The sequence below is a fragment of the Grampus griseus genome (assembly GCF_964374135.1).
Source record: "Grampus griseus genome assembly, chromosome: 1".
Taxonomy (NCBI): Eukaryota; Metazoa; Chordata; class Mammalia; order Artiodactyla; family Delphinidae; genus Grampus; species Grampus griseus.
In genome coordinates, this window is record NC_139017.1 from 31,668,293 (window position 1) to 31,685,410 (window position 17,118).

At 38.7% G+C, this 17,118-nt stretch overlaps 1 protein-coding gene across 1 annotated transcript in view; it reads left to right on the forward strand.

The window, feature by feature from the left end:
* The first annotated feature begins 3,355 nt into the window (after window positions 1-3,355).
* Window positions 3,356-17,118, forward strand: part of AXDND1 (axonemal dynein light chain domain containing 1) — a 63,782-nt gene continuing 50,019 nt past the window's right edge. Inside the window, exons 1-8 of the mRNA XM_082668808.1 lie at window positions 3,356-3,463; window positions 4,909-5,081; window positions 5,504-5,607; window positions 8,226-8,346; window positions 9,367-9,452; window positions 11,580-11,636; window positions 13,328-13,430; window positions 14,686-14,807. Coding sequence (XP_082524934.1) covers window positions 3,385-3,463; window positions 4,909-5,081; window positions 5,504-5,607; window positions 8,226-8,346; window positions 9,367-9,452; window positions 11,580-11,636; window positions 13,328-13,430; window positions 14,686-14,807 — 845 coding nt within the window. The 5' untranslated portion in view covers window positions 3,356-3,384. The remainder of the gene's footprint in view (window positions 3,464-4,908; window positions 5,082-5,503; window positions 5,608-8,225; window positions 8,347-9,366; window positions 9,453-11,579; window positions 11,637-13,327; window positions 13,431-14,685; window positions 14,808-17,118) is intronic.

The following is a 17,118-nucleotide window of genomic DNA, read 5'->3' on the forward strand; positions in this document are numbered from 1 at the left end:
GTATAAAGCTGCCACAGAAGTCAGCCAACATCAAGAAGCACAGTTAGCCCTGTTTATAACTGTGTCACTTTTACTATGTCTTGAAATTTTCTATTTAGGAAAATTATTATCTGCTTGCATTTTGCTATGGTATTTTCCATCAAAGACCTCAGTAATACTTTATCTTAACAACATTTTAGCGTTCATCATTGTGTATAATTCACAATGATGAGAGGAGTTTCCCAAGAGTAGCAGTTGTATTCTTCAATAGTTATGGTCTTATTGTAATGTTCTTATGTTATCTTTTCTTGTAGTTATATTTCATATACTTCTACAACTTTAACCCAGACCTTTGGTCAGGAACTGGTATGTGTAATCACCACACCATTGCACAGGATAGAAAATGAGAAGTAACATTTGATGTCTTTTTCTTCACATCATAGATCCAATCACTTCCCAAATCCTATAGATTTTACTTTCTTTTTTGGCTGTGTTTGGGGCTTCGTTGCCGCATGCGTGCTTTCTCTAGTTGCAGTGAGCGGGGGCTACTGTTTGTTGTAGTGCAAGGGCTTCTCATTGCGGTGGCTTCTCTTGTTGCGGAGCACAGGCTTCAGGCGCGCGGGCCTCAGTAGTGGTGGCACAAAGGCTCTAGAGCACAGGCTCAGTAGTTGTGGCGCACGGGCTCAGTTGCTCGGTGGCATGTGGGATCTTCCCGGACGGGGCTCGAACCCGTGTCCCCTGCATTGGCAGGTGGATTCCTAAGCACTGCGCCACCTGGGAAGTCCCTAGATTTTACTTTCTATGTATCTCTTGAATCTGTTCACTTATCCCCATCTTATCAATGCCCTACTTTAGATTTTTTAAAACTTAAGAATGTGAAAGATGAATTACTTTGTTCTTCTAATATGTAAAAGCTTGATAAACCATGTATAAACTGATGCTGGAGTTTTGGGACCTCTGAAGTTCAGTATCCTGGTTATGGTTCCAAACTCTAATGTAGAGTCAGGACACCAGTGAGGAGGGAGGAAGACAAACTTTGGAGGAAAATTACCTTCCACCTGCTTGTGCCTTGCTTCTGCCCCCTCACCTGTTTTGATGGTTGCCAGTCCTTAAGGTGAAATATGTGTGTGCTATGTGTATTTTAATTTTTGGAAAATCTAGAAAAAACCTAGGATGATGGGATATAGGGCTAAAGGCTAAAATGTTTAGATACCCAAGGTGTTTAGAAGAATTAAAAGGGGCATAGAGATTGTACTGTTTTTGTTTTCAACACTTTGCTCATATTTCTGTGAGCTATTATGAGTCTCCCAAAACCCAGAGACTTAAGCATGTAAACACAGAAGCATTAGAACTGTCCAGCTGATTTTCAAACATCATGTATTGAAGGTGTTTGTGCCAGGCACTATGCTTGGTACTAAGGAATATGATGACTGAACAAGAGAAGTTTTCTTCCCTCCTGAAATTTATTTTTCAGACTAGAGGCATCTAGATGCTGGGAATCCACCAGCATTACTTGGCATTAAGGTTTCATCCTAATACAAAATGATCCTGAAACCAAGCAGTAGGACCCTGTGAAGCCTTCCGGGAGAAAGACACTGCCCCACACCCCCATCCCCTGCCTCTTGTTTGCAGAAAAGCTTCAGCCTCCTAGGCCTTCCCCAAGTTCCAAAGAGCAAATTCAGAGAAGTGAGAAAATGCAGAAAGAAAGGAAAACAGTCAAGTAAAATAATAGTTTAGCTATAAAGCAAAAGTCAATGGCCCTTAGTTCCTACCCAAAGGCTATAGATAATATTCTGAGCCATATCCTTGAGTTTTTTACATATACTAACTCCCCCACCAAATGGAAGAAGTTGACTGCATGCTAACAAAAGCACATAGACCCCAGACCGTTTGGAACCATAAGGCTGATGATGTTGCCTCCCGAAATACCACCTGGCTATCTCCCCAACAACCAGAAATCAATCAGAAAAATGTCCACAAGCTGATCAGGCACCTGCGACTCTCTCCTTTAAAAACCCTTTAAAAACCCTGCCTTTAAAAACCCTTCCCTGAAAGCCACTGGGGAGTTCAGGTCTTTTGAGCCTATACTCCTTGCTTAGCACCTTGCAATAAACTCTATTTTCCTTCATCACAACCAGGCTATGCTTTGGGCGAGCAGACCCAAGTTTGGTTGGCTAATCCTGGTGGTGGTAAGAGGCGGGCTCTCAGCTCCTCCGTTCTAATGTGTTTATCACATTACTTCCTGAGAACAGGTTTTTAAGCAGTAAGACCCAACGATTTGACTTGGGTTGGCTCTGCCTGAAGTGCAGTCTCCTTACCTGCCTCCAGCCAAAAAAAGTCTAGACCTAGGAATGCCTTCCCCCTGCACGGAAAGTTAAGAGTAGGATGGGGAGGGGGGCGCGGGCGGTGCTTAATAATCCAAGGAAGACTCGATGGAAATGCCAAGGACAGGAGCAGCTTCTGCAATAATGCCTCAACTGATGGGAACACAGAGTTTTTGTTTACCCAATTTCCCCCTGAATGTGGCTTTTAGAATAACAGAGGAAACAACAAAAAAGTGGGACAGAGTGATGCGAGAAACTTGCTCAAGTCCTACCTCGCCTTTGGTCACAAGCCTAAGAAGTCTTCCCGGGGCAGGGGGAGAGCGACCGCCTGCCGCGGAAGCGCCTGGATCCAGACACTTTCTGACTCCGTGAGAACGGCCCGATTAAACATTTTTATTTTTCATTGCTGTTGAATCTACGTTGAGATTTAAAACACATGGGATCCCCGAGAGACTGTTTCTTAGCCGTTTCAGTCCTCCGCAGGCACCGCCGAAGGCAGCCGCCATTGAGGGTTGCTAAGGCCCGGGGTCCTCGGTTTCTATGACGACAGGCAGGCGTTTGGGAAAAGGTGCGGCTACAAGACGTCTGGCGAGAAGCACAGTTTACAGGTATGGGCTGCAAGTGTCGGTTTCCCATCACTCCTGATGCAGAAACGGTGCGAACTCTGCCCGACCGCGAGTCGGTGGGGCTGCGTGCGCCAGGCGCTGCCTGTGGGGAGGCCGGGACCTCGAGCGAGGGGCGCCTTCAGGTGGTGCCGGTGGTCGGAGGGGTGGGCCGAGCGTGTACTTCCCGACCTGGGCCCAGACTCTGATCCACCCACAGGCTTCTTAGTCGCATCAGAGGACTTTAGAGCCCGGAAGTCTCCTCAAAGAAAACCCATGCTAGATGAATTGTAAACTCCAATTTTAACATAAACAGTTAACGGGTCTCTCTCTCTCATTCTCCCTCTCTTTCTCTCTCTTTCCTGCAGGTCAATGTGGCAGCCCTGCCAAATCCCAGTAATGCCGCTGATTTGTTTCTAGGTTAGCTTTCTGGAGGGCTATTTCAAATTACTAGAGAGTGATAGGAGGCATTGCTTACTATGTCGCTCCCGAAAACGCCCTCAACGTCAACACCTGAGGGCAAAAATGTGAAAATCTCTGCATCCAAGGAAGAGACAGGTAAAGTTCTTCAAGGCATAAATAATCATGGCCATAGTCAGAAATCACAATACGTTCACTATTTTCCTTAATTTGAGATTTCAGGATACTTTAATTAGTTTCGTTTTTCCAATACATTTGTTTCAATAAAATCAAAAGCCATTCCTTTTATAATATTTTTCACTGCTCTGCGTAAGGACTGTGTTTGTAATTTTTTTCAAATGCTAATGAGTTTTATATTGTTCTGAATTCAACCTATTTTAAATACCAATGGTTGTATGAAACAGTACTTTTTTGGGGTATTTGTGTCAGGTTTTAGTAATTATTCTGAATGAAAGTAATTATTTGTATAAGATTTTCATTCATATATAGCTAAATGCAGATCTGTACTGGAATAAGAATCTGCTAGTCACTTCCCTGGCGGTCCAGTGGTTAAGACTCCGCGTTTCCATTTCAGGGGGCTCGGGTTCGATCCCTGGTCTGGGAACTAAGATCCTGCATGCCAAAAAAAAAAAAAAAAAAAGAATCTGCTAGACTCATTCCTACCCCTCATTATGTTAAAGCTTCCTCCAACTCACCTACATCTTGTTTTTAGGGGATATTCTGCTAAAGTCCCACCTAACTTTTTTTTTTTCCTTATTTCCTCCGATATTCTGACTCCATCCCAAACTTTCAAGAGATAGACTTTTGGTAATGTGAACTTCAGAGATTTTGATGGTGATCAAAGCATGATACATCCTTACAGAAATTAACAAACCATTCTATGTGAGGGGCATAGATTAGTTGAGAGTTCTTTAAGAAGATTGACAACCTACCCCTCCTTGCTGACTGTATAGGAGACCTTTTCCTATATTAGGCCTACTCCCCTACCTTTATAACTCCTCTGCCCTAGTCAAACTGAGTAGAACACTCTTTATACTGAGTTTTACTGCACTAATTTGCTCAGATTATTCTACTCTCTTCATTTCTAAGGATCCCAATTCTACATTTAAATCCAACTCAGATAGCTTTCACTCTATAAATATTCCAATTTAATTTTCACCTTTGAACTTATATAGAAAAAATTACTAAATAATTTGACAGTTTTGAGGAGAGGAGATTTCTTTTGTCATTTTCACATCAAAGGGAAAATAGACATTCCCATCATCTTCATGCTATCTCGGTTAGTTGATCAAGCGAAGTGAGTTTAATTTTCAACTTTGAATTTGGAATAATGGAGGTTCATCTTTGTACCTGAGTTTTTGAACTCATGTCTGATGTAAGTGTGAGTAGGGCAGACAATATGAGTTCCTTTTTCTTGACCAGTTGACTTTCAGTGTTTTAAATATTGCTGCTATTCTTGGCAACCGGAAGCAATGTTTCTCTCTGTTAGCAACATATATATGGGATTGATGACGTAGCCTGGGAATCTCTAATTAACTCTCAAAAAAACTACAGTAAGCTTTTCTTTCCCATTATTTTCTTAGGACTTCCTAAACTAAGGGAGAAAAAAAGTCTGGTGGATCCGTCGAAACCCCTTCCTACTTCCCTTCAGAATGAGTTCATCCCTCAGGAAGTTCTACTTTCTCTGACCTATACAGCCAATGCTGGTCCTTGTCCTGAAAACTTACTGCCTCCTAAGAAAATTAAAACCCCAAAGGTGTGTATATACATATATAAAGTACTTGGGAACATTTATCTTTTGGTATCCGGTTCATTAAGTATTTATTTAGCATATGTTATGTAATCCAGATTGTCTTAAGAATATTTTAAAATTAATTTCCTAGATTGAAAACTAAACTCTTTTGCATATTTTCAAGGAAATACTTGAGTATTTCCATTAACCTGTTTTTATGTGATTTACCTAAATGATCATTACTACTCTTAGTCTTGATATTTTTCTTTCACTATTGAATTGTCCTAGTTTCAGTCTTTCTCCTTGGTATTAAATAAGAATTCTGCTCTCTCTTTTTCCATAGAATATTCAAATGCCTTTAATGTAAATACTCAAAAATGATTAAGAATAGATTTCACTTGACTAGAGCGCCCTCTGCTGTGTATTCATGTTTTTCTTTTTCCCAGGGTACTCTTCCACGCCCTGTTGACCACGTTTGGCATAACCCTATTCGAAGAAATAAGTTCAAATATCTGATTGACCATCCCGTTTCCCTAACGGGAGCTGGAAGGTAAAGAAGGAAGATAGTTGGGTAGATGCAGATGAATAGAATCATTATCTCATTTTGTATTATTTCCTTGGGAGGAGCAGAATCGGAAAAATTGTAAAATCATAGAATCATCGATTTTAAATCAGAGAATAAAATCATAGAATCAAGATTTCAAAGCTTGAAGTATCTTTTTTTAGAAAAATACATTTATTTATTTTTGGCTGCATTGGGTCTCTGTTGCTGTGCGCGGGCTTTCTCTAGTTGTGGCGAGCGGGGGCTACTCTTCGTTGCGGTACGTAGGCTTCTCATTGCGGTGGCTTCTCTTGTTGTGGGCTCTAGGCGCACGGGCTTCAGTAGCTGTGGCTCACGGGCTCAGTAGTTGTGGCTTGTGGGCTCTAGAGCGCAGGCTCAGTACTTGTGGCGCACAGGCTTAGTTGCTCCGTGGCATGTGGGATCTTCCCAGACCAGGGCTTGAACTGGTGTCCTCTGCTTTGGCAAGCAGATTCTTAACCACTGTGCCACCAGGGAAGCCCGCTTGAAGTATCTTTAATGAACCAGAATACAATCTGAAGAGGACATGGGTCTACCTTTTTGTGTATGATGATTATCAAGAGGATGGCAATACGTGCTGGCTCTGTTGACTTTTCACTTGTTTTAAATTTGCTTTTGCATGCCTTCATGTACTTGTCCCCTTACTCTCCTATTCTTTGTTGTACCCTAGTAGAAGGGAAAATATCAGGCAGAAGACTTTAGGGCCTCTTTTATTTGCACATCTGAGAAGAGCTAGGTAACATAGCTTCATGACCTGCAAAACCTTGAAAAACAAGTGCTTAATCCCTGCTTTTCCTCAAAGCGAACCCTTAACCTTTACACTGTTTTAGATCAAATCAGCAAATTATATTTGTTGTTTTTATATCATTCCTAAAAATATCCAAAATTACAACATTTTCCCTGTGAAGATTGTAATCTGCTAATTTTCTGTGTATGGTTAATTTATCAATTTACTCCCTCCAAAAAAAATTTACTCCCTCCATGCTCCTTACTGAAATATCACTTAATAGTAAGTTTACAGTTACTAATACTTGGGTAGGTTATTTAGTCTTTCTGAGTTCCATTTTCTCACTTGTAAAAAGGGAATAATAGACTTGCTCCATTTTGTGTACCTTCCAGGGATATAGAAAGCACAAATGAGATAATGAATGCAAGAGCACTTGTAAAACTATACACTGCTATGTAAATATAAGGTGTTATTACTCAGCTATGTCTCAGTGCTAGAAAAAGTGGTAGAAATTTAGGCTCTTCATTCCTGTGTCCTGGGGCTTTGGTGTCATAAGTATTGGTACTTTATTTTATGCCATCAGACCATGGCTATAATTATTACTATATAATAATTAGTAGTTATGAGATGTTTGAAGTACTTTGAAAAAACAATTAGCTATATCTGAATGCAGCAATAAACTGACATTAAAGTTTTAATGTCAAATGACATCTGAGTTGGAACTTTTTAAAATGTGAAGATCTGTAGTGTGATAGACAGGATAATGACCTCCCTGAAATGTCCTCACTGCAGTCCTTGGAACCTGTGGATACGTACCTTACATGGCAAAAGGTACCTTACATGGCAAAAGTTACCTTGATTTGGCATTGGCAAGAGACAAGAGGAGGGTGACTGTAAAATTAATAAGTGTTAGTGACAGATATTGAGGACAAAGGATGGGATGGAATCAATTATGGATGCTGAGATTTTTGATGAGTAGAGTGGTGCTGCTAACTGACAGAATTAGTGAATATAGAAGGGTGAAAAGTGAGAATGAAGGAGAATTATTCAGTCATATCTAGAGGTAACAAATATGATAAGGTGAGATTTGATAGCATTGCCAAGGGAGAAAGTATAGGGAGAGCACAGAAGGATGAGGACAGGATGTTGTGGAGCATTTCCATTTGGTAGGCAGGAGGTCACAGAGATGTTCAAGAAGGGGTAGGTAGGATGAGAGAACCAGGAGAGTCCAGTCATACAGAGGACAGAGGAGAGGAGAGTGTTTTTAAGAAGAGAGGTGATCAACCCTGGAAAATATTCCAGGAAAATAGTGGAAGATGAGAACTGATGACTTAGCTGTAGAAAGTCATCCTCAGCTTTCTGGAGAATGATTTCCCAACTGCAGGGAAATTTTAAGAAGTCTGATGTTTAGCAGAAAGTGAGAGATAGATAGATCAAGGTAACTTGACAACAATGTATGGTCAAGGGAAGATTTTTAGAAGGGGAGAAGACTTGAGTTATAGACCAGGGGGAATGTTCCAAGAGAGAAGGAAATACACAGAAATTAGGATTGATGGAATGAGGTCCCCAAGGATGTGGGCAAAGATGAAATGAAGGACTTAAGTGGAGGAAATAATCCTGGGGAAGAGAATATATCTTAACATGAGGCTGAAGGAAAGGCGAATGAGAAATTTGACCTGGAGAAGAGGAAGAGTGCGGGGGGGAAAACCCTAATGCCTCAGCCTTCTTAGTAAAGTATGAGGTAAGGAGACCAGTTTTGTGTCCCTTTGTATCCACTAGAAGGATGTGTGTGGACTTTACCCACTCTTATCCAGTAGCCAGACAAAATTTATTTTGTAAATATATTTTTCTTATCTTTTAGGGATATTTCTTTTCTGTACGATGTTAAATATGTTAAAGGAGAGACTAGGGAGAGCACAGTTTGTCCCCCACAAATGGACCGTTCATTACAGTCGCGTGATGGTGTCCTTGTGCCTCATAAGGTAAATAAAGTATTTGACAAATAATTTCCTCTCCCTCTCTCTACTTAAAAAAAAAATTTCCCCCAAATATAAAGCCATGTCATACTATAACAACCTGCATTGTTTATGTTTTCATAGCACTTTCTAATTATTTCTAGAAAAGGGCATTTAGTGGGAGATAATCAAACATATCTTATTTTAAGCCATTTTCCAAACTACAGTTATTTACTTTAATCTGGATAATACAGTGTAGGAGACTAGATTTTTTTTAAAAAGAAACCAACAGTTTAAAGTTGTAGAATTCTTGAAAGTAACACAACATTGTAAATCAACTGTACTTCAATTTTAAAAAAGGCAGAAAAAAGAATTGTAGAATTCTTATTTTTGGCTTGTTGCTAAGGTAAATTTTACATTCCTATTGAATTTTAAAGTCAATAGATTTTTGTGTAATTAATACTAAAACCAAGATTGTTCTTTAATTCATGGCTAATTTTTAATTTTATTTATTTTTAACATTTATTTTTGGCTGCGTTGGGTCTTCGTTGCTGTGCGTGGGCTTTCTCTAGTTGCAGTGAGCGGGGGCCACTCTTTGTTGTGGTGCATGGGCTTCTTATTGCGGTAGCTTCTCTTGTTGTGGAGCACGGACTCTAGGTGCGCGGGCTTCAGTCTTCATGGCACATGGGCTCAGTATTTGTGGCTTGTGGGCTCTAGAGCACAGGCTCAGTAGTTGTGGCGCACGGGCTTAGCTGCTCGGTGGCATGTGACATCTTCCTGGACCAGGGGTCGAACCCACGTCCCCTGCATTGGCAGGCGGATTCTTAACCACTGAGCCACAAGGGAAACCCCTTGGCTAATTTTTTAATTTGTGCTCTGCTAAAAGTTTATTACTCCTTGCCATGACCCATATTACTAATATTGTTATTTCTCTGATCAAAATCTCTTAATAAATAGTATCCCTTTGGTATAGAAATTAGGATTTGTGAAACTCAATTTTTTTCATCTGCTTGTTTTCATTCTTGTTGTTCTTTCTTTCTTTTTAAGCCAAAGAAACTAACAGATACTTTGATTCCTGAAGAATTTCATATTGTGTCAAATACAGGAGTTTCAGGTTTGGAGTGTTATGATGAGTGAGTACTGTGGTATATACTGAATATCTGACAAGTTGAACTGTTTCCTACTTCCCAGACATAGAGGAACCTGAGCAGTTCACTCATGTTCCCAAGCAATATCTACACTGAAGTGAGTAAACATCTGGCTTACCATCCTAATACAATTTAAGAAAGGTATCAAAAACTAATGAAAAAAGTCTTACTTAAAAGAGTTTGAAGCAACAAGAATTTACTGTATAGCACAGGGAACTGTGCTATTACAAGATATTGAATATCTTATAATAACCTATAATGGAAAAAAATCTGAAAAAATATATAACTGAATCATTTTGCTGTATACCTAAAACTAACATAATATTGTAGATCAGTTATATTTCAATTTAAAAAGAGAGTTTGAGATTTTAGTTTAGATTAAATCGTTCTCTGTCTTTTCCTACTGTTTAATTTTGAATTAAAAAAAAAATACATCTTTGTTCTGAACGCTTGCTGTGCCTCTTTGGGAATGGTTTTGAGCAATGACAAAGGAAAGTAGCCCTCTAAGTTGGAATCTATAATGCACACTCTAGGGCTTAGCTCCAGACTTCAGACTAGTCATTTCAAGTTTTCTTTGATTTCTGCTAATGTGATTGAAAATGGGATCTTGCTTTTATTTTCTGAAGCAACACTTGAATGTTTCATAGTTTAAAAAACTAGAACTTTGGATTAGGTTTTATAGTAAAATACTCAGAAGCTGTCACTCTTTTTACCTTATCCAATACGTATGTTAAATGGCATTTCCTTATGATGGTGGGTTTCAGAACAATATTTTGCCAAAGGGAACTAAACGGAACTCATTTTTTGGGTAACTTTTAATTCTTATATAATTTCAAAATTATAAAAAAGTTACAAAAATGGGACAGGGAACTCCTGTATACCCTCTATCCTGACTCACTGAGTGTTTACATTTTGCCTTATTTGCTTTAATACACACACACACACACACACACACACACACACACACACACTTAAACTATTCAAGAGTAAGTTGGAGTCCCTCATGACCCTTTGCCACCAAATACTTTAGTGTGTATTTCCTTGTAACCCACTATTTATAGATCTTTTTGATGACTTTTTTAGCTCCATCATTCTTGTATATATTAGTTGCCATTTTACAATATAGACTCATAGATTTCTGTTTTTTTCAGTGAGTTATAATTCTTTGCTATCATTGATGTTCAAATTTTTCCTGATTTTGCTAATGCCAGATCCTTTGAGCTGGCTCTTGTGTTCTTTAGGCATGTCCCCATCATTCTTTGAATGTTCTCTTATTTTCTGGCTCAATAAGATTTTCAGGTTCATCTTGTATTTCCCAGCTCCAGCTTTGGAGTGAGCTATGAGTCACTTCTCCACGGAGTACTGTTTGCCTTTTAGTGTAGAAGCGTTCTTAGAAACCAAGATCTGGGTGCTAGATGTACTCATTGCTCCTGGGGTATCATTGCTTCTAGTCCCTCTCACATACTCATTTTTGAAACGTTTTTGAGTCTTTATATTCCTTGAATATTTTTCACTAATCTAAATTCTGAAAGTGGACCTTATTAACCAACTGTGTTCCAGTAGGGGGCAGAACCAAAGGAAGTGTTTTTTAACTAGGGGAAGAAAAAAGATATATAAATAATAATGAATTTGAAGAATTACCATGAGATTCTCATTGTGATACCCATTTAGGTATAAGCAAGTACTTCCAGAGGACAGATAAATATGCTGGGCATCAGGAAGCTTGGCTTCTAGTTTCAGCTCTGCTTATTAATTTTATAACCTGTTTAGTCACTTAACTTTGTTGACTTCAGTGGTCTTAAAACATTCTTCCACCTTTGAAATGTCATTTTTCTTAATGAATCAAAGAAATTTTTGTATTGTGATACACTGAGGAATGTGATTAAAGCTCTTTTACTTAAAATTTTTTAAAATGTGATAAGTATCATTATATCTGTGTCTGTAGATGTCTAAGGCTATTTAAGTATCCTCTTGTGTGTAAAACGATGGACTTTTCTGATTGTCTCCAAGCTTCTCAATTCTGTGAGGTCTTAAGTTTTTCATGTCTTGTTATGTGATAAATAGGCCAGACAGTTTTCTTACAATAATATTTACCTGTCTTATTTATTGCAGCAAATATACTACTCTCCTCACAGATAGTGAAAATAGACTATTGCTCTTCCCATCCATGTAAGTATTGTTTATTTTTGAGAGTGTTTCTAAGAAGGAATAACTAGATACACATATTCTTCTTTTTATTGGTACTTTATTACACAAAAATATTAAAATTACTGCAGAAAGCCAAGACAATAATTGCCTACAATTCTATCATTTGATCAGTGTTTTCATTTGTCCAACTGCGTATTGATTTTTTTTTTTTTTTTTTTTTTTGTGGTACGCGGACCTCTCACTGTTGTGGCCTCTCCCGTTGTGGAGCACAGGCTCCGGACGCGCAGGCCCAGTGACCATGGCTCACGGGCCCAGCTGCTCCGCAGCATGTGGGATCCTCCTGGACGGGGGCACAAACCCACGTCCCCTGCATCGGCAGGTGGACTCTCAACCACTGCGCCACCAGGGAAGCCCTGCATATTGTTTTTTTACATATTTATAATAATATCAAAGTGCTAAAAACACTTTTTTTTTTACCATTTTAAATGGTTTTTTTGGGTTTGTTTTTAAATTTTATTTTATTGTGGTAAGAATACTTAACATGAGATCTATCCTCTTAATAAAATTTTAAGTGTGCAATACAATATTGTAATTATAGGCACAGTATTGTACAGCAGAACTGTAGAACCTTGCATAACTGAAATATTATGCCCATTGATGAGCAGCTTTCTATTTCCTTCTCCCCTCAGCCCCTGCAAACCACCATTCCACTTTCTGATTCTATGAGTTTGACTATTTTAGATACCCCATGTAAGTGGAATCACACAGTATTTGTTTTTCTGTGACTGGCTTATTTCACTTAGCATAATGTCCTCTAGGGACATTCATGTTGTTGCATATTGCAGAATTTCCTTCTTTTTTTAAGGCTGAACAATATTCCAGTATGTATGTATGTATGTATGTGTGTGTGTGTATACATATATATATATGTATACACACACACCACATTTCCTTTATCCATTCATCAATGGATCAAGGGTTGTTTCCACATCTTGGCTGTTGTGAATAGTGCTTCAGTGAACTTGGGAGTGTTAATGTCTCTTCAAGATCCTTTTTTTTTTTTTTTCTTTTGGCCACACCATGCGGCATGCAGTATCATAGTCCCCTGCAGGGATCAAATCCGTGCCCCCTGCAGTGGAAGCATGGATTCTTAACCCCTGGATATCCGGGGAAGTCCCTCTCTTCAAGATCCTGATTTCAAGTGGGATTGCTGGATCATATTTTAAATACTTTTATATTCTAAATATAACCATTAGTGTTTCTCCATTTTGCTATAAGCTTCTTTTCTTTTTTTTTCTTTTTTTTTAGGCTTCTTTTCTTATCTATCCCTTGTCCCTTTTCTTTTATATTGTGAAGTAGCGGATCTTAGCAGCTTGGTGTTTATTACTCCACATTTTTCTGTGTTCTTACAATCTTACACAATAGGGGTATAGAGTTTTTTTGGGAGGTGGAACATTATTTTCTTTTATGAAAAAGAGGATCATACTATTTGCATTTTTGTTGGTTTTTGTTTTGTTTTGTTTTTGTATTTTGTTTTACTGTATTATTGATATCCCACTAGATTAGTATTGTACATATAGGTATAATGCTTTAGAATACCATTAATATTCCATAGTATGTACATTTTCTTTATACATATTATGTTCCTTTTGCCATCTGAGCATGACCTATTGTAACATTAATTATATATGTCTGCCATCTTAATCTTTTAGGAAACCTAATAAAAGAGTAGAAGTGGTCCAGCTGAATGATGTGATGGATGCTATGCTAGAGAGGGCTGGTGTGGAAAATCAGGCATATACAGGGCCAACCAAGGTAATTACAAAGATCAATGTAAACCAGTGGTTAAGAGCATGCACTCTGGAGGTAGAATGCCTGGATTGGACTCCTGACCCTGCCGTTTATTAGCTGACGACCTTGGGCAGGTCATTTAATGTATTTGTACCTTGATTTCCTCATCTGTAAATTACAGATAATAATATTATTTACCTCATAGGGTTGTTGTAGAGATTAAATGACATAATGAATGTAGATTGCTTAGGACAGTGCTTGGCATGTGGTAAACATTGTATAATTAATTTTTAGTCATTATTATTGTATTTAATTGAATATAAGGCACCACTGATTATAAGACCCTTATTATTTTATGTACCACTAAAAACATTGCCAATTAAACCATGCTTTCTTATCACTTATAATTTTTATTTTGCACCTAATGAAAGAGCTCTTTCAGTCTTACATAGATACAGATGTTTTTCTTTATGGGGCTATTTCTCTTTTGTTTTATAAGTTTTTATTTTTATAGAATTTGAAACTTATAGACAAGGTCAATATAAGGCACTCCTGTAACCTTTACCCAGGTTTGGTAATTGTTTACACTGTGCCCTATTGGCTTTGTCATTCTCTTTCCCTCTCTGTGTATCTCTATGTGTATGCTTTTTTTCTGAACCATTTTAGAGTAAGCTGGCAACATCATGCCTCTTTATCACCAAACATTTTAGGGTATGTTTCCTATAAATAAGGACAATCTCATATATCCATAATATAGTTATCAAAATCAGGAAATTTAACATTGATATGATAGTATTATCTAATATAGTTCATATTCAAGTTTCAAATTTTATTAATTGTCCCTGTAATGGCTTTTATAGCTATTTTCCCCTCCATTTTGGGATCCTAGGATCACACAGTGCTTTTAGTTGTCATGTTCCTTTAGACAGCTATAATCTGAAACCGTTCTTTGTTTTTCTTGACCTCAATATCTATAGAATGTTCCTTAATTTTGGTTTGTCTGATGTGTCCTTATTCAATTCAGGTTTTGTATTTTTGGCAGGTATAACATAGTGGTGATATTGTGACTTTCTCAGTGCATCATATAAAAAGGTGCATGATTAGACATAGATTTTTTTTTAATATATCATTTTTTATATATGTTTATAAAGGAAAATGTAAGTGAACAAATTAATCAAGGTGTTTCTAAAACTTATTCACATTGAGTGCTTACCTCCTAAGATGTTTTTTACTGGCAAGACTGTAATAAATACTGATTATCTTACTTATCTTTTGCCAGATGCACAAACTATTTCATATATTGAAGAAGGAACAGACCATTTATAATATAGTATTTCATGAACTTATTCGACAAGTCAGTGTGGACTGTGCAGATAGAGGAGAACTACTATCCAAAATCAGGTTAGAGCTGTTATTGGAGTACCCCAGTTTCCTCCTGAATTTTATATTAGAATTATATTTATATCTGCTTTTAAGAAAATCACAGGGCTTCCCTGGTGGCGCAGTGGTTGAGAGTCCGCCTGCCAATGCAGGGGACACGGGTTCGTGTCCCAGTCCGGGAGGATCCCACATGCCGCGGAGCGGCTGGGCCCGTGAGCCATGGCCACTGAGCCTGCGCGTCCGGAGCCTGTGCTCTGCAAAGGGAGAGACCACAACAGTGAGAGGCCCACATACCGCAAAAAAAAAAAAAAAAAAAGAAAATCACAAAAGTATTTTCTCTATTGATAATAAGGGACCTAAGTGCATTTCTATTATATTTTCTATAGTAAAAATATATTAGTTGAGAACTTCCTTAAGGTGATTTCTGTTGGGATGTTTGGCACCATATTCTTTTATGATTGGGAGTGAAGTGCTACATGGAAAAGTAGAAACAGTATAGATTCTGGAGACAGACCAGTCTGATTTTAAATCATCATCTAGGTGTGTGACCTTGGTAAAAGTCTACCCCTTAGTTTGCTTATTTGTAAATGAAGACAATAACTATGTAAAAATTTTTCTTTTTTAAAAAAAATTAATTTAATTACTTAGTTAATTTTTGGCTGCATCGGGTCTTCATTGCTATGCACGGGCTTTTTCTCTCGTTGTGGTGAGCGGGGCCTACTCGTCATTGTGGTGTGTGGGCTTCTCACTGCGGTGGCTTCCCTTGTTGTGGAGCACAGGCTCTAGGCACACAGGCTTCAGTAGTTGTGGCACATGGGCTCAGTAGTTGTGGCTCGTGGGCTCTAGAGCACAGGCTCAGTAGTTGTGGCGCACGGGCTTAGCTGCTCGGTGGCATGTAACATCTTCCTGAACCAGGGGTCGAACCCACGTCCCCTGCATTGACAGGTGGATTCTTAACCACTGTGCCACCAGGGAAGTCCCACTATGTGAAAATTTTCCATTCTTAAATGATATTTACTGAGTTTCTACTCTGTGTCAGGCATTAAGATGCTTCATAGAATAATGCAAGCACAGAAGTAGGCGCTCAATACGATAATTATTATAGATGATGATGATAACTATTATTACTATAATTCTTTTCCTTATGACTATGGCACTTTCCAAAAGCAGAAAGGAATAGTAGAATTAGAATACTGGGTTCAAATTACACATCTTGCCATGAAACCATAGGCAAATTATTAGATTTCTCTGAATATCTGTTTCTCCTGAATGGGAATTAATAATATGAACTTGCCCTATTAGCCACTATCTGATTTGTGGAAACAGAGTCTGCCTATCTGACAGTGCTGAGAAACTAGGAGCAAAGCCATTAATAGGAGACTGGTCAAGAATAGATACTAAGGGGTAAGTTGTTGGAACACCATCAAGAGCTTCAGAATGCCCAATTAGAATGAGGATAGGGGCAACTAAAGGCTCAGTTGTCACTCTAAGAACAAAGCTAGGAGAGATAGATGAGGAATCATTGCAGAGGAAGTAGATAACTAACTGTGTATCCAAACCTTCCTTTAATGAGGAATTGGTGTGAGTGGGACTCTTCCAGCTGATTTCAGGAGTTAGCTTCTAGGGGCCAAAATAGGGTGGGGCCCTATTCCAGGAAGTCTAGACAGAAAGAGATAGGCAGGCAAGTCAAAGCCAAATTTCTTTAAGAAAAATTGAGCCAGACACTAGGGAGACAAAAATACTAACTCTAAAGTGCCAGAGTTAGGATCAGAATAGGGTTTCAAAGCTAAGGTTTTAGAATGGGGTAGAGTTGGAGTTTAAGAATACACAGTACGTGGGGATAAGCAATGAGGTTTCAGGGTGGTTGCTGCAAACATTCATGATGTGTTTGTGAAATGGTGAAACATTCAGTAGGTCCAGAATGATCTATTGTCCGGCATTTTGTTGTGTTAGGAGCTCTTTGAAGGTCTAGGGCCTACCTTCAATGAGGAAGACTTCTGTTGTCCTGAGCCTGGTATCTTCTAAAGTCCTCCCTGTTTCACAGGATTGTTGTGAGGATCCAGTAGCTGTCCCCAATAAATGGTAACACCATGCATGCCCTGGAAATACTCTATATCAGCCCCATTTGCTTGTCACTATAGTTTTCTGCTCTTTTTTTTTTTTTTCTGGCTGCATTGGGTCTTTGTTGCTGTGCCCAGGCTTTCTCTAGTTGAGGAGAGCAGGGGCTACTCTTTGTTGTGGTGCACAGACTTTTCATTGCAGTGGCTTCTCTTGTTGCAGAGCACGGGCTCTAGGCACGCAGGCTTCAGTAGTTGTGACTCTCATGCTCTAG